This window comes from Aspergillus vadensis, assembly GCF_003184925.1.
Source record: "Aspergillus vadensis CBS 113365 unplaced genomic scaffold BO88scaffold_9, whole genome shotgun sequence".
In the NCBI taxonomy this organism is placed as follows: Eukaryota; Fungi; Ascomycota; class Eurotiomycetes; order Eurotiales; family Aspergillaceae; genus Aspergillus; species Aspergillus vadensis.
Genome location: NW_020292047.1, coordinates 1020046 through 1040369, shown reverse-complemented (window position 1 = coordinate 1040369; position 20324 = coordinate 1020046). Strand labels below are relative to the sequence as shown.

The window sequence follows — 20324 nt, the reverse complement described above, 5'->3', positions numbered from 1 at the left end:
TATATTTGAATGCGGTGAGAAAAGCCTGAGTTAGACAAATGGCGGTGATGCGTCGACTCCTGCAATGAGCCATTGTTTCAGGCGTGTGTTTGCGACGCTTAAACCCCGGAATTATGCCTGAGAGTGTTTAGTCGCCTATCCCTTTGTGTTTGGCAATAATAAGGCATCCATGACTCTCTGGGGAACAATCTCCGGGCGCAAAAGTATAATGCTCCTTTTCTCGACAACATGGTTATGCTTCGGGCAGGATTTTCCCAGGCCTGCCTGCATCTAACCACAAAATGCATCTACAAACCACCATCCAAATCATGATGGCGCTGCATGTTGGCACATACCTTGATAATGTCCTTGACACGCCATGAATCCGGGGGTGCAACATCCTGAGAGATAGACTGATAATAATCTACTGCGGCCGGCTAGTCTCCGCCCCTCCGTGTCATCATGGCTTGGCTGGCCCTGCAGATGCTGCTGCTTTCATGCCGGTCGCCACCTCTGATCATTCCCGGGGTGAAGTGGCGCAGCCCCCCTTCGAGACAGAAAGACTTCAGGAAAGGGATAACAGAAGGGGGTAAAATAAAAAATCATAATAATGAAAACTCTACTAAGTTAGAGTTACCAAGAGCCATGGCCCGGAGCCAGATCGTTCTCCGTTTTCGCCCGTCAGCCTGGACCGGCTCATGGTATGAATAACTAATGGCTATTGATGACTGGCTAGTCTGAAGAGTAAGTACTGAATTGTCCTCACAGCATTGCTACGCTGGCATACACATGTGAAGATGTTCGCTCCGCCATAAGCGATGAAAGCCTGACAATAATCTCCCCAGACTTGGGATGGACAACGGTAGGGAGGATTCTGCGACGTTCCAAGTATCCTCAGAAGTAACAATAAGGGGGAGAAAGGGTGGTACAGAAACCGGCTGTGCTCAAGACCCTCTCAGCCCTGTCAAAGAAAGGGGCAACTTGATGATGCTTGCAAATGGCTCGATGATCTGAAAGGGGATTGGCTGGCAGCCCATCCCATATGTTACAAAGTAGTAGAAAGTATGTAAAAATAATCACAATCCCTCTTGACGGGGTAATATCGGTCGGGGAAGGCTATCCATGATTCTCCAAGATATCCGCTCCCACTGCTCCATCTCCGCTGATTCCCGCACGGAAAAGAGTCGGGACGATCACCAGGAAGGCGATGGCCAGGAATAACCTTCAAAGATCCATGATGGCAGCGGGCAGACCGTGAGGATGGAGCGAACCTGATGGTTGAGCAGCAACCAGGGCAACCTTGGCTGAGGGTTCAACGCGGCTGACTCAGCGAAAACGGAAATCCAGCCAATCAGCGGCTGCATATAGAGTCATTCACGAGCCACGGTTGGTTGCTTCGACAGCCCATCGCCGCTACACCGGAAACGAAGTTAGTGCGGGACAAATTCTAAGGAACAGCGAAAATTTTTTCATTAAAAGAGATTTTCTGGGACTGGCGGCGGGACTGAAAAAAGTTGGGCGGCGAAACGCAGGCCACAAAGCGATAAATATCACTTTCCTCCACCCACCTTCGCTTCCCCCCCCTCCTCCCTCCCTTTTTCTCCCCATCCTTCATCTCTCTCTTCTAAGAGGTTTGCTCCTCTATCTTAAAAATTTGTTTTGTTTTTTGTCGTTTCTCGGACAAAAAAATAGATTTCGCCTGTGCGGCCGTGTTAGAGCGTTTGCTGCGTGCTGTGAAATTTTCCAGACGCGGTTTCGTGGGCCCGCCACCTCTTATCGAGATACCCTAATAGAACGCTTTCCACCCGTTCTCGCTTCTTTTCTCCTCCTTTTTCTTCTTCCTTTTTCTTCTCTCCGACGTTACGACATCGTCTTTCACGATCAAAATGCCTGCTGTTGATGTTTCGTCCGTTCCTGCTGTCTCCGGCAAGGAGACTGCTCAGTCTGTCGCTGTCCTTGAGGACCTCATCAAGAACCTCAACATCTCGTCCTCCCAGGATGAGGTGAACGCTGCTGCCGACAACCTGGCCCACCTGTTCAGCGGCCCTATCCCCGAGCAGGCTCTCCCTCTCAAGTATGTATAACCTGCAGAATACCCCGCTCTGCCGTCTAGGTGGTCGGTGGCGGATGGCTAACATGAAAAATTTTCAGGGCTGTCGAGACCTTCCAGAAGCAGCTCAGCAACAAGAAGGATGCTGTTGTCCGTGAGCGTGCCTGCGAGGGTATCCGTGCTATTGCCTCCCACGCCACCATCGCTCCTGGTGTCGAGCCTCACCTCGTCACCCTCCTCGGCCCCGTCCTTGCCGCCGTCGGTGACAAGATGGTTCCCGTCAAGAACGCCGCCCAGGGTGCTGCCCTCGCCATCGTGAAGGGTGTCAACGGCAACGCCGTCAAGGCTGTCCTTCCCCCCGTCCTCGAGTCCCTCGCCAACGCCCAGAAGTGGCAGGAGAAGCTGGCTGCTCTCGAGTGCATCAACGCTCTCGTCGAGACTGCCCCCGCTCAGCTCTCTTTCCGTGTCCCCGAGCTCATCCCCGTTGTCTCTGAGGCCATGTGGGACACCAAGGCCGACATCAAGAAGGCTGCCTACGCTACCATGGAGAAGGTCTGCGGTTTGATCGTCAACAAGGATATTGAGCGTTTCATTCCCGAGCTCATCAAGTGTATCGCCAAGCCCGAGAACGTCCCCGAGACCGTTCACTTGCTCGGTGCTACCACTTTCGTCTCCGATGTCACCGGACCCACCCTCGCCATCATGGTCCCCCTGCTGGACCGTGGTCTGGTTGAGCGTGAGACTGCCATCAAGCGTAAGTCCGCTGTCATCGTTGACAACATGTGTAAGCTCGTGGAGGACCCCCAGATTGTCGCTCCCTTCTTGCCCAAGTTGATGCCCCGTCTTGAGAAGAACTACGAGACTCTGGCCGACCCCGAGGCTCGTGGTAAGACCAAGCAGGGTCTGGACACCCTGTGCCGTGTCGGTGATGTCAAGAACGGCAAGATCCCCGAGATCTCCACCGCTGGTGACATCTCCACCGTCTCCGCTATCCTCAAGGAGATCCTCTCTTCCAAGTTCTCCGCCCAGGCTGAGAAGGCCGAGTCCGTCATCACCTACGTTGCTGCCATCGCTGGTCAGCTCGTCGACGAGAAGGACGCCGAGGTCACCAGCTGGACCCAGAACGCCCTTCCCTACATCGCTGCCATCGTTGGTGACGAGGAGGCCAAGCCCATCGTCGAGACCCTCCGCAAGCGCGCCTCCCCCGGTGCCGCTGCTGAGGATGAGGTTCTCTCCGACGAAGAGGAGGGTGAGGATCTGTGCAACTGCACTTTCTCCCTGGCCTACGGTGCCAAGATTCTGCTGAACCAGACCAGCCTCCGCCTCAAGCGTGGTCAGCGTTACGGTCTGCTCGGCCCCAACGGTACCGGTAAGACCACTCTCATGCGTGCCATCAACAACGAGCAGCTTGAGGGCTTCCCCAAGAAGGATGAGGTCAAGACCGTCTACGTTGAGCACGACTTGGATGCCGCCGATACTGAGCAGACCGTCATTGGCTGGACCATCAAGAAGCTCCGCGAGGTCGGTGTCGAGACCAGCCAGGAGGACGTCGAGGCCAAGCTCGAGGAGTTCGGTTTCCTGCGTGAGCAGTTCGAGGGTCCCATCACCTCCCTCTCCGGTGGATGGAAGATGAAGCTGGCTCTGGCCCGTGCCGTGTTCGAGTCCCCCGATATCCTGCTGCTCGACGAGCCTACCAACCACTTGGACGTCAAGAACGTCGCCTGGTTGGAGAACTACCTGTGCACCTCTCCCTGCACTTCCATCATCGTCTCCCACGACAGCAAGTTCTTGGACAACGTCATCCAGCACGTCGTCCACTACGAGCGCTTCAAGCTTAAGCGTTACCGTGGTAACCTGAGCGAGTTCGTCAAGCGTGTCCCCTCTGCTCGCTCCTACTACGAGCTGGGTGCCTCCGAGCTCGAGTTCAAGTTCCCCGAGCCCGGTTTCCTTGAGGGTGTCAAGACCAAGGCCAAGGCCATCATCCGTGTCAACAACATGTCCTTCCAGTACCCCAACACCCCCAAGCCCCAGCTCACCGACATCTCCTTCCAGGTCTCCCTGGGCTCTCGTATTGCCGTCATCGGTCCCAACGGTGCTGGTAAATCCACCCTGGTCAACGTCCTGACCGGTGAGTTGATCCCCACCTCCGGTGACGTCTACCAGCACGAGAACATCCGTATCGCCTACATCAAGCAGCACGCTTTCGCTCACATTGATAACCACCTCGACTCCACTCCCTCCGAGTACATCCAGTGGCGTTTCCAGACCGGTGAGGATCGTGAGACCATGGACCGTGCCAACAAGATCGTCACCGACGAGGATGAGAAGGCCATGGACAAGATCTACAAGATCGAGGGCCAGCCCCGTCGTGTCATTGGTATCCACGCTCGTCGTAAGTTCAAGAACAGCTACGAATACGAGTGTTCGTTCTCGCTGGGTGAGAACATCGGCATGAAGAGCGAGCGCTGGACTCCCATGATGACCACCGACAACGCCTGGATTCCCCGTAACGAGATCATGCAGTCCCACGCCAAGATGGTTGCCGAGGTTGATCAGAAGGAGGCTCTTGCCAGCGGTCAGTTCCGTCCTCTGGTCCGTAAGGAGATTGAGGCCCACTGCGAGCAGTTCGGTCTCGATGCTGAGCTGGTCTCCCACTCCCGCATGCGCGGTCTGTCCGGTGGTCAGCGTGTCAAGGTCGTCCTTGCCGCCTGCTCTTGGCAGCGTCCTCACGTCATCGTTCTGGACGAGCCTACTAACTACCTGGACCGTGACTCTCTCGGTGCTCTGTCCAAGGCTCTGAAGAGCTTCGAGGGTGGTGTTATCATCATCACTCACTCCCGTGAGTTCACTGAGAACCTCACCGAGGAAGTCTGGGCCGTCGTTGACGGTAAGATGACTCCTTCCGGTCACAACTGGGTTCAGGGACAAGGTTCCGGTCCCCGTCTTGAGGCCAAGGATGGTCCCGAGGAGGTCGTCGATGCCATGGGCAACAAGGTCAGTTCAAACCCCCGTTTCTCAGATCGTTTGAAGCTTTTCGAGTCTTATACTAACTCTGCTTACAGACCGTTGTTGAAAAGAAGAAGAAGCTCACTTCTGCTGAGCTTAGAAAGAAGAGAAAGGAGCGTATGGCTAGAAAGAAGCGTGGCGAGGAGGTTTCTGACGACGAGGAGTTCTAAACACGAGGTTATAGCTCGTTTGGATGATTTTTATAGAGGTTACGGTCGTATGAAATCAAAATTCGCTTAATGACCAATCTTGGGCTTTACAAGTAATAATAAGCTGATATAAAGATGCAGCAATGCCTGTAGAATCGTAAGACATGTTTATTTTGCGATTTACTTTGATAATGCGCTGAAAAATAAGATTTCGTTGCAACCCATCTGCCGATGCGGGCTTGCCAAGACTTGGTGTTGAGGTTGGGGTGAGGCTCATGATGGCGGTGAGGGATGGCAGAATTCGGACTTTATCAGCCGAGCCTCACCACACCATACCACCCCACTCTCTTTCTTCTACATAATCAAGCGATGCACATCTATCTAAAGTATCAGTCGATGTCTTGAGAAGCTTCATCGTCATCAATATCTTACGTCAAGACATTGCAAAGCATTCTACTCCTAAGCATTTTTACTTAAGCAATCTCTACTAACCGGTACTATTACTACTGTACTACTCCTAGATATGTAGTATTCAGAAATCTTCAAGTTACCAAGTATGCTCTGCTAGGTTAAGCGATCACTTCACAGATGACTCTCAATGAAGCATACCATGAAGTGACCCAGCGAATTATTTGATCATGATATCTTGCGATACTCGAGGTTCTACCGCAGGTAGACATATCACCCGACCCTGTGCCTTTGTACCCTCTTCCTATTGCTTCATCTTCTTATCCTTGTATACTCATCTTCCTGGATTTGAAGTGATATATGCACTCTGATAAGCTATCATCCCTTTACCTTCATAGACTGTTACGAGCTTTATTCTTGATGCTTCTAGGCCTGCGTCCTGTTCCTCGAGCAGTTAGTGGTTCCTATGAGCTCCATTGATGATTCCACGCTTGACCTCATTACTATCGCCCAGACGGAAAATACACAGGATGAACCAAGTGAAGACCGACCGAACTCATAGTCCGATATCTTGGTCGATCTGACTCTGGTGAATCAGGTCCTAGTATAGATCTGCATCTGCACTTGGATTTTTATGTGACTCAGCCCCTTATCATTCAGTAAGACTACACCACCCAGAGACTTTCTTCTTACCCTTATTACTCAGTTTATGCGCTCTGTGCATTGCGGATGGGAATATCCACGTACATAGACACTTCACCGGACCCTTCGCCTGCTATGTAGCTACATTCTCCGACCCTTCGCCACCGTCTTCCTAATTTGCCTCTCTTCAGACATAGCTTCCGATCCCACGCATGCCAGAGCCCTAGAACATTTACCGGTGCCTGGTGCCTGGTCTGGCGCACGTATCCTTCTAATGAACGTTTCTTAGGGCTGTCTTTCCCGATCTGGAAGCACGCCGTTACAGCCTGGCCGGAGCCTCATTTTGAGCCGCCATTTATTTCAACCTCTTTCCCGCTCGCATGTCTGTAGCCAAAGGCGGGAAGATCTTACTGGTATTGTTTGACGCATAGAGGAGGCGTCTGAATGAACTCAATATGAGTACATTTCCTACTACTAGTGGATGTTCGGGGAACATCATCGACACGAAAATACGGGAATGGGCATATTAACGCCCGAAAGTCTGCAGTGGTCTTTACGAAAGGGACTTTTTCATGCAGCCCACTGAGATAACGGCGTTGCGAAATGATACAAAAATTACTATCAACAGTCTATTGGCCACATTAAGGCCCACCTTACAATGATCAGGCGAGTTGTTACTACCGCATCATGTCATCAGCAATTAAGTCCCAAAAAGGCAGGCTGCATATGACAAATTGCATTGCCCCGATGAATAAGAAGTCCAGATACCATCCGACAACGATCTGTACCTACGTACGATGCAAAGTGCCATACGGATGGCAAGTTTGTCGCGACTAAAGGAAAGGACGACAATCCCAGACTAAAGCAGACCATTAAGACCAAATGGTTATGACTGTTCTAATTCAAGGACTATATGATAACATGGACAGGAGGAAGCTGACGAGAGAGGTATTCTATCAGAAAAGGGGGTTTGATATCGGAAGAGCAGTATAACGGTACCCCAGAACAGTTATTTACGAAGAGGCCGTTAGTCCAAACGGATTTCTGACATGAAAAATGCACTGATGCAGAAGTTCACATTGAACCATCGCGAACCTTAAGAAGCAAATCAGCAGGCTTGCAATACGTATTTGATTGCGCGCAGTCAGCAACTTTTCTGGTACAGCCTATTCAATTTTCTACCCGGCATAAAAGAAACTAGGCAACTGGAAACCGCTCTTTCTGTTATCTAAGCACTCATCTTTACCATCTAGTAACAAGCGAATATTTGTCCGGCATACTTCAAGATGGTAAATGAATTGAAGAAAGAGTCCGCACTCGGTCAGTGACAGAGTAACAACAACCATTAAGTGCCCTTCCTCACACAGCAAGCGGTTCCTAATTCTACGATACTTCGTACAGCAGGAAAAACTAATGAAAACAACAATAACAGGCAACGAAGCCTAACAATAAATAAATCTTTGAATTTCACAACAGCGTCTGTGGATATTGGAATTTAGGAGAGGGTAATATCTTAGCTTTCATTATGCTGGGATATGTACTGACTATGAAAGATTGCGTTGAAACTATCGGCTGATCTCCTGTCTCTCGTATTTCTATGGTTCCATAGGCCACATTCGTGCGAATAGAGCAAGTCAGCGGGCTTTCGAATGATTTAAACTGTGGGATCATCGATATGGGGTCTTTGACGGTAGGAGATGTTGAGGAACAGCTCTAGTTACAAATTCTTAGCCTCAATAGGTACGCGAGTGCTACAAGAACTAATTTTGTGCATTAGAGGTCATATCGAAGAAGAACAAATTTTCACCAAGACATTGAAGAAGAACTTCTACCGTATACCTCAACATGTGGTTTATTATAGGATCTTGGAACAGGGAACCAGAATATTTTTTACTAATATACATTGTCCGGATCGAGTAATCAGAAAGGGTAGTGACACCCAACGATGTAAAAATATCTGCAAAGCAATACAACATAGCAATGGGAGATTCTCTAAAAAAAGACAGGTATGCTGGAATATGACAGCTGGTGCAGTCCGGCTGGAGGCCTTGAGGCAGTAAGTATGGGAAAAAAAACGCTGATATCCGTTCTGGATACCATCAAATTGGGTCAGTTACTAAGCTGGATTCTCCTAGGAGTGCCTGCAGGAGAGCATACAGAAGCAGGGAGGTTCACGTCTTGATGATGCTGCCAGTCCAGCAGCAGATCTAGTATATAAAGATAATCAGGATGGAGTAACTCTACTCTCTTACGCGAACCTCCCTGCTTCTGTATGCTCTCCTGCAGGCACTCCTAGGAGAATCCAGCTTAGTAACTGACCCAATTTGATGGTATCCAGAACGGATATCAGCGTGTTTTCCCCCACACTTATTGCCTCAAGGCCTCCCGCTCGGAGGGAGTAAAGCAGTCAGAGGGTCAAAGGGACTGTGAATTATGTGATGGTAAGCACTCTAGTGGGAGACCTACATGACATCGAAGGCAAAGGAGAGGCAAAAAATGTAAAATATCACCAACTCTCTATCCACAGAGACTTCTTAACGGAATATGATGCGACTTCGAAGAAATTGGCAATAGACGAGGGCGGCAAGCACAAGAAATTATGGGATTGAAGCTTCGTGGCACAGCTCGTCTGCATGCGGAGTATTAAAAATTTTCTATACAAACTGAACGACTGATTCTCGAAAAGGGGCTTAAGCAATTGATCATACACTTTAATTTCATCGAGTCATCCCCGAAAGTAGTCCGAAGCTGGACAAGATAAAACTGATTTTTCTGCAGTAATTGCTAGGGCTCGGGATCTCATTGGCTCGGAATAAAACTAGTTTCGGAGTTGAAGTCTCGTGTATCGGAGTCGGAATAGCAACATCTCTTACGGTCCTCGACTTCAGGCAGCATTCTAGACTTCACTCTAGCCATAGCTAATATAATTTGGACTATCATAGAGCATGTGTCAGATTCTGCCTGCTCAAGGCAGTGGCTTTGTCTGTCTGGGTCACACGCGGTACAACCTTAGGCATTGACTCATCGCAGGCTCGGCGCGCCTTAACAAGGTCTACTAAGGCTAATTTACCCCAAAGCCACATCGAGACCAGTCCGACCATGCTGTTTTAGTACCCCGACTGATTGCCCTGGACCGTATTCCGGGCCACATCCCACTCTCATGCAAAGTCAAAGGGCGTCGTCACCCATTTTTCAACAATATCAGGCAGATCTTGACCTCCATTCCTTCACGAGTCAGAGAGCGGCGCTCCCAATGGCGGCCACCGCACTGGGTTAGCGCCTCGTGTTGGCACCCAACCACACGCCCTTCGCTCCTTGGTATGCGGCCTACCGCATCATGGGTGGGCCACACCGAGCAATGACTTGCGCTGATGATTCACCAGGATAAGTGCAGTCTAAACTAAGCATCTGACTATGTAGGATGTTGTCCGATTGCTAAGCCTCGAGCTTTCCTCAGACGTCAGGGTGGGTCGTCGTGGATTTTACTCCGTGGGCTTCGGACTAAATCCATCATCACGGAATGGATGAATGCATCAGTATATAAGGACCGTGGAAGCCACCTGGTAGCCTTGCTTCGTATACTTCAGATCTTAACTACCAAAGAACCTTCTAGATCATTTGTGACTGCTCATACTCATCATTACTGTCCTACTTGACTCTTTATACAACCACTACTACTCCAACTGAGCTATACATCCATCCAGACTGTCGAACAGTACCACCGACAGAACCATCCACATCATTCCCAAGAAATTCAGAAGCACATCTGAAGCCATGCCTGAATCAGTCAAATCTACCTCCACCCTCGACGACGCTTCGTCCAGCTACAGCGTCTCCTCCACCGCATCAACCTTGAAAGACCTCAAAGCCACGAGCAAGAAGTGGCTACCTAGCAAAGCGAAGAAGGAGGAGACCAAGTCATCTCCACCTAAGCCTACCTCGCCTAAGCCTGCCAAAGAAAAGAGCCGTGCCCCGTCCACCAACTACACAACACTCGCTACATACCTGTCATTGAAATGATGGCATATCTGCAGTTGGGTGCTGGTCATACAACATGGATGAGGAGGAAGGAGGATATCAACCATAACGAGGATATGCATGTGCTTTTTATAGACTCTGATTATTTGCTGGGTTTGTGCTATGATGATGGCGTTGGAGTTGGGTAACAGCTGCTTTGATGGACTTCTTGTTATACGACTAGGAAAGATTGATGCTTGTGTTATTACAAACCTAATCAGCTGTTTAATCCTTTAATTCCTAATTTAAAATCCATCATTTGCTCTTCCATTCATCTAGATTCTCATTTTATTCATTTTGTATAGATCTAGGGTCCGCACACCCACTAGGCTACTAAGGGCCATTAATTAATCGGGACTAGCGCGTCCGCGGCGCGTCGCACGCGTCGCAAATCAACTCCATCAATCTATCATTGCATCCATCAGCCCACTCGACAATATCGATTCGGGACGGAGTCGACACTCCTCAATACACACTATCATTTCAAATAATTGCAGACTCGCTTTGATGACGACGTCGCCCCCGTCCATCCCTCCCTCCTTCGATCCGGCCATCCATCTTCACTCCGAGGGAGACCCTCCCGAACCCCCCTCCGATACCTTCTCCGACGAGCTCGAGGCATTGAACTTCCAACGGGAAGATAATACGCGCAAAGGAATAGTTATTCAGCACCGGTCGTGGAATCTATCTGATGTCTTCCGCAGTGACGAGGATATAAGGCCTGGTAGACCCGACGATCCAGAGTGTTGAGTATAACAACTGATTGAGATCAGATACTCCGACACGAACTTCTAAGCGGAAGAACATCTACTCTCCTATTCGAACACTCGCCTTATTACCATCTTCTCCACCTACTATCATAATGCCCCTCATTGCATCCCCCGCTCCCTTCCCGTCGAGCGCTCCGTCGCCGGAGTCGCAGAAAAGAAAGAATGAAGAACAATCGCAAAGTGAAGAGGCCAAGCGGCAGAAGATTATGGGCGGGTTCTTGGATGAAGCGGATGATGATGATGACTGGGATGCCTTCAACGATGCGCAACTAAGGAGCGAGTTCCAGGTGCAAGAAGATATAATCCAGCAACCGCCTGTTGAACTACCTGAGATCCCGAGGCCATCTCAGGTGCCAACAGAATCGACTCCCAAGCCAGCATCTACTGCGCCAGACCTTGATCGCACTCCCGTTCCGGAGCCGAGCACGATTACGTCGCTTCCCTCGCGAAGGCCATATCGATCAATACAGATTAAAACCTGCTCGGGCAAGACACACCATGTTTCATTGAAGAGGCCCGCACCCCGTGTCAGCTACGAAAGACTAGTGGCTGGTCGCTCCGTTACAGCACCCGGAAGGGCTCAAAAGAGCTACTACGGTATCGATATCCACAAGCTTCTCGATGAAGCAGCGAATGAGCCGGAGGCTCCCCCGGTCGAGACACGACCTGCCCCAGTGGTACAGCCGTCTATTGAAGCCCCGATCCACGATCAGAGGAGCGCAAAGCTAGCTGCAGCCATGTGGACTGAGAAGTACCGCGCACGAAAGTTCACGGAACTGATCGGAGACGAGCGCACACATAGATCGGTTCTGCGGTGGCTGAAAGCTTGGGAACCCATCGTCTTTCCCAATATCGCTAGGGCAAAGGCAAAGAAACCGTTCAACGGCAAAGATGAAGAGGAACGGACGCATCGAAAGGTCCTACTGCTATGCGGACCGCCAGGTCTAGGAAAGACTACCCTAGCACATGTATGTGCTCGACAGGCTGGTTACGAAGTGCTAGAAATCAACGCGAGTGATGATCGAAGCAAGGATGTGGTAAAAGGCAGGATTCGCGATTCCCTGGGCACGGAGAACGTCAAGGGCATGAACGTGGAGGTTGGCGAGGAAAAGGTACGCAAGGCAGGACGGCCTGTTTGTGTCGTCGTTGACGAAGTAGACGGCGTCGTCAGCGGATCTGGAGGCGGTGGTGAGGGTGGTTTTATGAAGGCCTTGATTGATCTGGTCCTACTGGACCAGAAGAATTCGTCAGGCGCTACTGAGCAGACCAAGGGCAGGAAGAAGAAGGGCGACAACTTCCGTTTCTTACGGCCGCTGATCATGGTCTGCAATGATGTCTACCATCCTAGTCTACGACCACTGCGTGCGGCCTCGGTTGCAGAGATCATCCATGTCCGCCAAGCACCGTTGGAGAACGTCGTCACACGCATGAAGCGGATCTTCACCGTCGAAGGCATTCCATCCGACAATGATGGCGTCCGACGGCTCTGTGAAGCCTCCTGGGGCCTTGCTCGGCGCAAACAAGGAGGCGTCAAGAGCAGCGGAACAGCAGAGGGCGACATCCGCAGTGTGCTCGTTGCAGCAGAATGGGTGGCCCATAAGCTAAGAAACGAATGTCCATCTACTCTACGACTGACACGAAGCTGGTTGGAGCAAAAGGTTCTCAGCGCCAACAGTAGCGGCAGTGCCTTCTTCAAAGGCCTAAACCGCGGTGGTGTGCGCGATCTCATCGAGCGAGTCTTCACCGAAGGCGCCGGCTTCACAGATGCACCTGTTGGCGTCGACTCCTTCCGCGATCCCTTCTCCAATTCCGAGGACAAAGTACCAGTAGGTGTCGCTGACCTTCGGAAACGCCATGCCATCGAACGACTACGTGAAATGGTCGATGCTAGCGGCGAGCACGACCGCGCCGTGGCAGAGTGCTTTGCATCCTACCCGCTGCAAAGCTACCAAGACGACACCTTCCTCTCCAAACCCAACGCAGCCTACGACTGGTTACACTTCCACGACACCATGTCCTCCAAGGTCTACACCGCACAAGACTGGGAGCTGAGCGCCTACCTCAGCCAATCTGTCGTAGCATTCCACCACCTTTTCGCTACGGCTCAAGGCAAAGCCAAACCCCGGGAAGTCGACGACGAAGAAGAGGAACACCCATTTTCAGGTCCCCGAGCAGACTTTGCCGCCTACGAAGCGCAGAAACAGAACCGAGCCATCCTTACAGAATTCCAATCCGCATTCTCAGCCCCCTTATCCCGCCTATTCCGATCCACCGACTCCCTAGTCATCGACCTCATCCCGAACCTCGTCCGGATGCTCTCCCCGGACGTGAAACCAGTCGTCGTTCGCGGCAGCGGCGAGCAGCGCAGCGTAGCCAGCGTCCGCAAAGAGAGCGAGCGCACGCTCATCCAAGCCGCCGTCCGCGTAATGGCTGGTCTAGGCGTACGATTCGAGAAAGTGCGCATCGAGAACGCCGGAGCCCACGGAGGATGGGCCTACCGGATGGAACCGTATGCTCCCCATCCTTCCTCTCCCTACAACCCTATACAAACCCATACTAACCCCTGCACAGACCCCTCGACACCCTCATCACATTCTCCAAAACCAAATCCACCCCCACCGCCAGCGGCTCCGCCCCCGTCCGCTACGCGATCCGCCAAGTCCTGGACCAAGAATACCGCAAAGAGAACATCCGCAAGCAATCCGAAACACTCACAACTTCCAATATCGGCAAAAAGTCCTCCGGCAAGACCGCCGATGGACAATCCAAGGACGACGGCGATGCGAAGAAGACCGCACACGGGCCGAACGTGAAGCGCGACTTCTTCGGCAGAGTCATCAAGGAGCCCACACCACCACCGTCAGATGAGTCGCCCGAGACGGCGAAGCAGAATGAGACATTGAAGGCGGGCAGACGCGTCTGGGTGACATACCATGACGGGTTTTCGAATGCAGTCAGGAAACCGATTTCGATGGGCGAGTTGTTGGCGGAGTTGTAGGGTGCAGGGTAGAGGGTAATGTTTATGATTTGGCTTTGTGTATAACTTGATATCCGGTAGCTTATGTTTGAATGGTAGATAGTATTGCTACATTGAATTAAAGCGTTTATTTATTCGAGGAACTTCTATAGTTACAGTTGAATGATAGATTATAACTAACATATCGATCGATCACATGACCGTATCGATGATGGTCATGACTAAGCACGCCGCCAAGCCGGCAGAACGCGCGACCGCTTTCCCATGAATTTTTTTTTAATGATAGAAAAATATCCCCGAAATCGAGACCCATCGCGACATTTGCACTTGCACCAACTTTCCCCAAACATATCGCAACAATGGTGTCTTCGACGGCGCTAACGACGAAGGTGACTTCGGGGTCACCCTACCAGTTGGAGAAGACTCAGGTATGTCTACTTCCACCAATTTTCGTGCATGCACTGCATATCATAATTATATTCCTCATTACATATATCCACAAGATATCTTCAAAGAATAATACTAATAAATTCGAACAGGTCTCCCGCGCCTCCACGGCTCTTTTGAAACACATCGCGACCAAGCAAGACGAGAAAGAAAAGACGGCCACAAAGAAGACGCTTATCGGCGACAACGACGACAGCGACGCGGAAGAAGGCAGCGCTCTGCACAACGAAGCGATCTGGCTGGTCTTGACAACGAAGAAGCACATTGTGGACAAGAACCGTCTGAAGCCAGGCAAGATCCCGATTCCGCACAGCCTGAACGCCTCTCCCTCCCTCAGCATCTGTCTCATCACCGCGGACCCCCAGCGCAGCGTGAAGAACATCGTCACGGACCCGTCGTTCCCTGCACACTTGTCGTCGCGCATCCAGCGGGTAATCGGATACTCGAAGCTGAAGGATCGGTACAAGAGCTTCGAGAGCCGGAGACAGCTGCTCGCTGAACACGATGTGTTCCTGGCTGATGATCGGATTATCATGCGGTTGGTGAATACGCTCGGCAAGGTTTTCTACAAGAGTAGTAAGAGGCCGATTCCGGTGCGGATTGCGGAGATTGAGAAGGTGGATGGGAAGAAGGTGAAGAAGGATCCGAAGGTTCGGAATGCTAGGAAGGTGGAGGGTGAGGGGGATAAGGAGAGTGCGTTTGCGACGCCGGCGATTGTGGCTAAGGAGATTGAGAAGGCGTTGAATTGTGCGCCGGTTCATCTGGCGCCTGCTACGACGGCGGCCATCCGGGTTGGGTCGAGTAAGTTCTCGGCTAAGCAGGTCGCGGAGAATGTGGAGGCTGTTGTGAAGGGGTTGACAGAGAAGTTTGTCACCAAGGGGTGGAGGAATATTAAGGCGTTGCATATTAAGGGGGCTAATACGATGGCGATGCCGATTTGGTTGGCTAGTGAGTTGTGGGTTGAGGATGGGGATGTTGTTGAGGAGGAGGAGCAGACTCCTGCTGTTGAGGCGGGTAAGAAGCGCAAGCAGATTGGTGATGCCGAGGAGGAGAAGGTGATTGAGGAGGCGCCGAAGAAGACCAAGAAGGCTAAGGCTAAGGCTGCTCAGGATGATGAGGAGACGCTGTCGCTGGCTGCTAGGAAGGAGAAGCTTCAGAAGCAGAAGGCTAAGGCGTTGGAGGATGGTGCGGTGGCGGTTCCGCCGGCGGCGACTGGTGCTGGTAAGAAGAAGAGAAAGTCGACTTCTTGATTGACAATCTGCTTTTGCTGGGTTTATGTCCGGGCTGTATTGAATAGCAATGGGTGTCTCTTTTGTGTTTTACTCCGGCGGCGCGTGTTCGTTTCTTTCTTCTTGTTCATACATCGGGGCTTAATCAATACCCTTGGTCGAATAAAAGTTATGTATAGACGTGCTGGTGTTCTGATCGTAGTGTATTTTAGATCAGGTTCTTACCATGAAAATCAGACAAGTCGTGAACATGCGTACAACATAATACATAATGGCATTGGTATATCTATCACCTCACCTTCCCACCCACATCATACAAAAGCACAAACATGAACATGAATCAATCACTGCTTCAGCTTCTCCGTCAACTCAGGAACCTTCTCAAACAGATCCCCAACCAGACCAACATCCGCAACCTGGAAGATGGGCGCATCGGGATCCTTGTTGATCGCAGCGATGACCTTACTATCCTTCATACCCGCCAAGTGCTGAATAGCACCCGAGATACCGGCACACAGGTACAATTGCGGTGCGACGTTCTTACCCGTCTGTCCGACCTGCAGACTGTTATCCGCGAAGCCACTGTCCACAGCAGCGCGGGAGGCACCAATGGCAGCACCCAATGTATCAGCCAGAGGAACGATGACGCGGTCAAACTCCTCCTTGGACTTGAGACCACGACCACCGGAGACGACGCGGCTGGCGGTACCCAGGTCCGGACGCTCGGACTTGGCGAGCTCCTCGGACACCCATTCGGTTTGGGTGGGGGTGTTGGGGTCGACGCCCTCGGTGACGGAGGCGTTGCCGCCGGTGGTCTCGACGCCTTGGAAGGAGGTGCCGCGGACGGTGAGGATCTTGATGGGGTCGGTGGACTGAACGGTCAGGATGGCGTTACCAGCGTAGATTGGGCGGACGAAGGCTGTTTAGTTATATTGTTAGTATACTGCTGTATATGAATGGTTGTGTCTCCGACACCGGAGCAAATTCCCGCGTCCGGAATTGGAAAGGTAAAGAAGACATACTATCTTCACTCTCGATGCCCGTGATATCCGAAACCTGCTGCACATCCAACAGAGCAGCAACACGAGGCAGAAGACTCTTTCCGAACGCCGAGTGGCCAGCCACGACGTGCGTGAATTCTCCCTTCTTGATGTTCTCGACGAGCAACGGGGCGTAGTTCTCGGGGAGGCCCTATACCATAACTCGTCAGCACTTACCCTCCCCATTACTTTAGCCAACAAAGTAGAAAAGCAATTGAAGTACCTTCTCATAAGCCTCATTCTCCACCGCCAACACCTTGTCCAGACCCTTAATCTGCGCCGCCTCGGCAGCAGAGGTACCCTTCACGCCAGCACCCGCCACAAAGGCCGTCACGGGACCACCGAGCTTCTGGGCCGCAGCGATAGCGGACAAGGAGGAAGACTGGAGCTTGCCATCGCGCTGTTCGAGGACGGCGAGGGTGGAGAGAAGGCGGGCAAGCGCGGAAGTGGTGGTGATGCTGGAGCGGGGTGCTGTTGTGGCGCGGAGGGCGCGCAAGGCGGAGAGTCTTGCCTGCGGAAGGAGCATGATTGTATTCTGTGTATATATCTGTCTATTATTCTGGGGGGGGGTTGAGGAGGGGATGGTGGTGGTCAAGAGGGGAGAGGAGTCATTTGAAGGCGGAGAGGAAGAAGAAGCAGAAGTAAGGTTATCGTCGGATTTCCCGCCAAGCTTGTGTCGCCGATCCGTCGGAGTCTTCGGCTTAGCGTCTGCCTCGGTGCGATGCAGGCGCGGATATGCTCGGTTGGTGATGGAAGATGTTGGTTTGGAATGTGCTTTTACGTCATGGGTGGTGTTTCAATGAATTTATTGATGTGGTATGTTAGAATCGGGTTTTGAGGATTTATGCAGTGGTTAAGTGGTTCGGCGATGGTACAAGTCCAAGTCATGGTAGTTAGGGACTAATAGTTATAGTGAGAAGTAATGGTTCACATGTCAATCCTCTCTACTTACATTATAACCGGACTAATATAGGGTATGAAGGCGTCTTAATGATGGTCAGTAACTCTGATAACCTTTTCAGACGACCATTTACTCATGAGAGATGGTCATATAATTCCGCCAGTTGACGAAGTGGCGATCGGCGATCGAGAAACATGCCGAGGGTCTAATATCGACGGTCTACACAGTGAGTCGACAAGACAAATGATCCCAAGCAGCCCCCATGCCTTCTCTCATCAACTCAATACATAAGAAAATGACTTTTTAACATTTCATAGCCTATCAGGTCGGTTTTCTCATTGTTTGACCATCCAGCATTGACATCATACCATATCGGCTATATGGGTAAATCCCGACTAGAGCAGATCTGGATGCACCCACTGAATGGTAGCAGATTTCGATCAGTCCCTGGGTTTTCAGCTGGACAGTTCCGTTCCTGTCTCATCTGCCTTGTAGCTAGTTTCGATCCATTGAAGTCGTAAAGAAGTTCTCAACACACTGCCAATTTTCGAAAGAGTGGAGATTTACAAATGTATTGACAACGACTGCACAGATCGTCATAGACACGAGTGGTGGAATCTGGACGTCACTTCTTCACTGACTGTCGCCTTCATTCATAGAAGTAATTAAACATCCAATGCAACAGTCGACAAAGAAGGAGCAGATTGAAAGCTTCGGTGAGCGCACCGACTTCGCGACAAGGGCAGAGGGAATCTTCGTTTAGTTGGCATCGGCGATATGCATTGTGTATTGCATTTAAAGAATGCTGATGTTATTAAAGTATGTAGAGCAAAGGTAACCCTGTGTCTTTAGTGAGCGTACCATCTGGATAGCTAGACTATGTGGGGATGGACAATGCCATGACTAGATAGTGTTCACACGGAGTGAATTGCCTACCAATCAAAGTCAAATGCTGCAATACTTGTCTCTGCTGGGTCAGTCATTCGCTTTGTAATGTCTAAGCAAAAGACAGTCACAATTGTAAGTGCGGTATAGGACAGTGGAGCCGATAAAACCAGCCAGAAGTAGACTTTAGGCTGTAATTGCATGGCAAATCCACCACTGGCTTCATGAACAACGTATAGAGTAGTGCAATTGGCCCGGCTGGGATTATCGCGAACAGCCGATAGGCTGCACGCTTTCAGACTGAAAAGTTTCTGGGCGTTGGAGTCGGCAAAAGTACTGATCTTCTTCCTTACCTTGCCACTGACTTCGATGCGTCCCCGGTTCAAACTTACTTTGCGATCCAGCCCTCGCATCTGCCTTCATACCACGATAGTCCCACAGCAAGCATGGGCTGCTCATGCAATCGCGTTCCGGATCAAATCCCCAAGCCTATGAGGAGGTTGGTATTGCCACATCTGCCTCGCTTCCAGGCCGCAGGCTTCCGGGTATTATCCGTTCCAAGGCACAGTCGTCTCTTGCATCGGAGGAAATAAAGACTTGCATATTGCATCATAACACAGGATCTGCACGGGGTCGAAGGCGAGGGATATGAATCATCAAGCCATGGTTGTCGACTTCGTTTCACGCTGTGCTATTGTTCGCTAGACTTGATGGTCAAAATGTCCGGTCAAAGTCTCTGCTCAGATTAGCACATGAGATTCTTATTCATTCGGCTACCCTCATGTCTCCCATTAGAACAATCGCCAAGCCCCCTGTGAAAGACAACCAAGTACCCAGCAGCATGGCAAACCTAATTTCTCACGGGCCAAGTTCCGGACAGGTTCCGCGATAGGCGGGTTGTTCAAGAGTCCCTTGCATGTACCCATGGACGCGGACATCGTGGGACTGCCAAGGGTTCCAGAATCCCGCATGCAGTATAGTAACGACTTTGTATTGTAGGCCGCCTTTGTTCATTTGTGGTTGCTTTGTGGTGCAACTGTACAGTCAAGATAGTGCAATCGAGGCCTAGAATTCAAGGCGACAAGGCAATGAGCCAGTCAGGCTATCGCAGGGATGTGTGCATATTGTTTGCTTCTAAACTCAGGACCTGTAAACAGCGGATAAAGAAACAACAGAGCTGGCTCTGACACCGACACATCATTAATAAAGACTTGAGACGTCAGTCATTGAGTCAATGAAGCATGTGATTAGAGAATGCTCATTAGTCTGAATCCGACCAATCCCGCAACGGATGCAACTATTGGCCCAACTGCTGATTGTTAGTAACAGTCGACAGTCCCAACCACTCCACAGCGACATTCAAAAGATAACGAACAAGCCTCGCATCTAGTCTAACGTTGTGGGTATCAACCGCTCAGCCCGAGCCATCCGTCCAGGAGAGGCTCGGAAACCCCTATTTGCACTTAAGGGGTAGTAGTAGTTGCAAGTATCGAACCCAATCTTGAGTCAATGATTCTCCAGATGGTTGCCGATATTCATTAATCAGATACCGTGCGTGACGTCTGACCGGTGAACAGGATGCAGCGATGTCCTTTGCTCCAAGCTAACTATTCAATTCGGCTGGACGGGGCGGAAACCAGATAATTGCTCCAACTGTCTCCGACGGATAAAATCTAGTGGAATAGCGGAGAAAGTAACGGAACTTGGGATGGCTCAGGTACAGCTGCACAATGATAGGACAAAGACATCGGTGCCTGAAACAGTTTCGGCTTTAGTTGCTTGCTGTTACTCCGTTCAGCGCGCATCCCGTAGACGTCTGCAGTC

The 20324-nt window shown here is 51.0% G+C and overlaps 4 protein-coding genes across 4 annotated transcripts; 3 read left to right on the top strand and 1 right to left on the bottom strand.

Annotated features, from left to right (window-relative positions):
- The first annotated feature begins 1809 nt into the window (after positions 1-1809).
- BO88DRAFT_364487 (putative translation elongation factor eEF-3) lies at positions 1810-5700 on the top strand. Its single transcript, XM_025703979.1, has 3 exons — positions 1810-2053; positions 2131-5023; positions 5092-5700. Exons 1-3 carry the CDS (start codon positions 1866-1868, stop codon positions 5203-5205), a joined length of 3195 nt encoding a protein of 1064 aa, XP_025563911.1. The 5' UTR covers positions 1810-1865; the 3' UTR covers positions 5206-5700.
- A 4975-nt stretch (positions 5701-10675) lies between these two features.
- BO88DRAFT_364483 (putative sister chromatid cohesion factor (Chl12)) lies at positions 10676-14136 on the top strand. Its single transcript, XM_025703978.1, has 2 exons — positions 10676-13530; positions 13593-14136. The coding sequence occupies exons 1-2, from the start codon at positions 11114-11116 to the stop codon at positions 14017-14019; spliced, it is 2844 nt and encodes a 947-aa protein (XP_025563910.1). The 5' UTR covers positions 10676-11113; the 3' UTR covers positions 14020-14136.
- Positions 14137-14344: 208 nt separating this feature from the next.
- Positions 14345-15932, top strand: BO88DRAFT_404449 (uncharacterized protein). Its single transcript, XM_025706619.1, has one exon. It carries the CDS (start codon positions 14358-14360, stop codon positions 15693-15695), a length of 1338 nt encoding a protein of 445 aa, XP_025563909.1. The 5' UTR covers positions 14345-14357; the 3' UTR covers positions 15696-15932.
- On the bottom strand, positions 15852-17332 carry BO88DRAFT_404447 (electron transfer flavoprotein subunit alpha/FixB family protein). Its single transcript, XM_025706618.1, has 3 exons — positions 16938-17332; positions 16697-16865; positions 15852-16593 (listed from the first exon to the last, which is right to left on the bottom strand). Exons 1-3 carry the CDS (start codon positions 17238-17240, stop codon positions 16019-16021), a joined length of 1047 nt encoding a protein of 348 aa, XP_025563908.1. The 5' UTR covers positions 17241-17332; the 3' UTR covers positions 15852-16018.
- Between the last annotated feature and the right edge of the window lie 2992 nt (positions 17333-20324).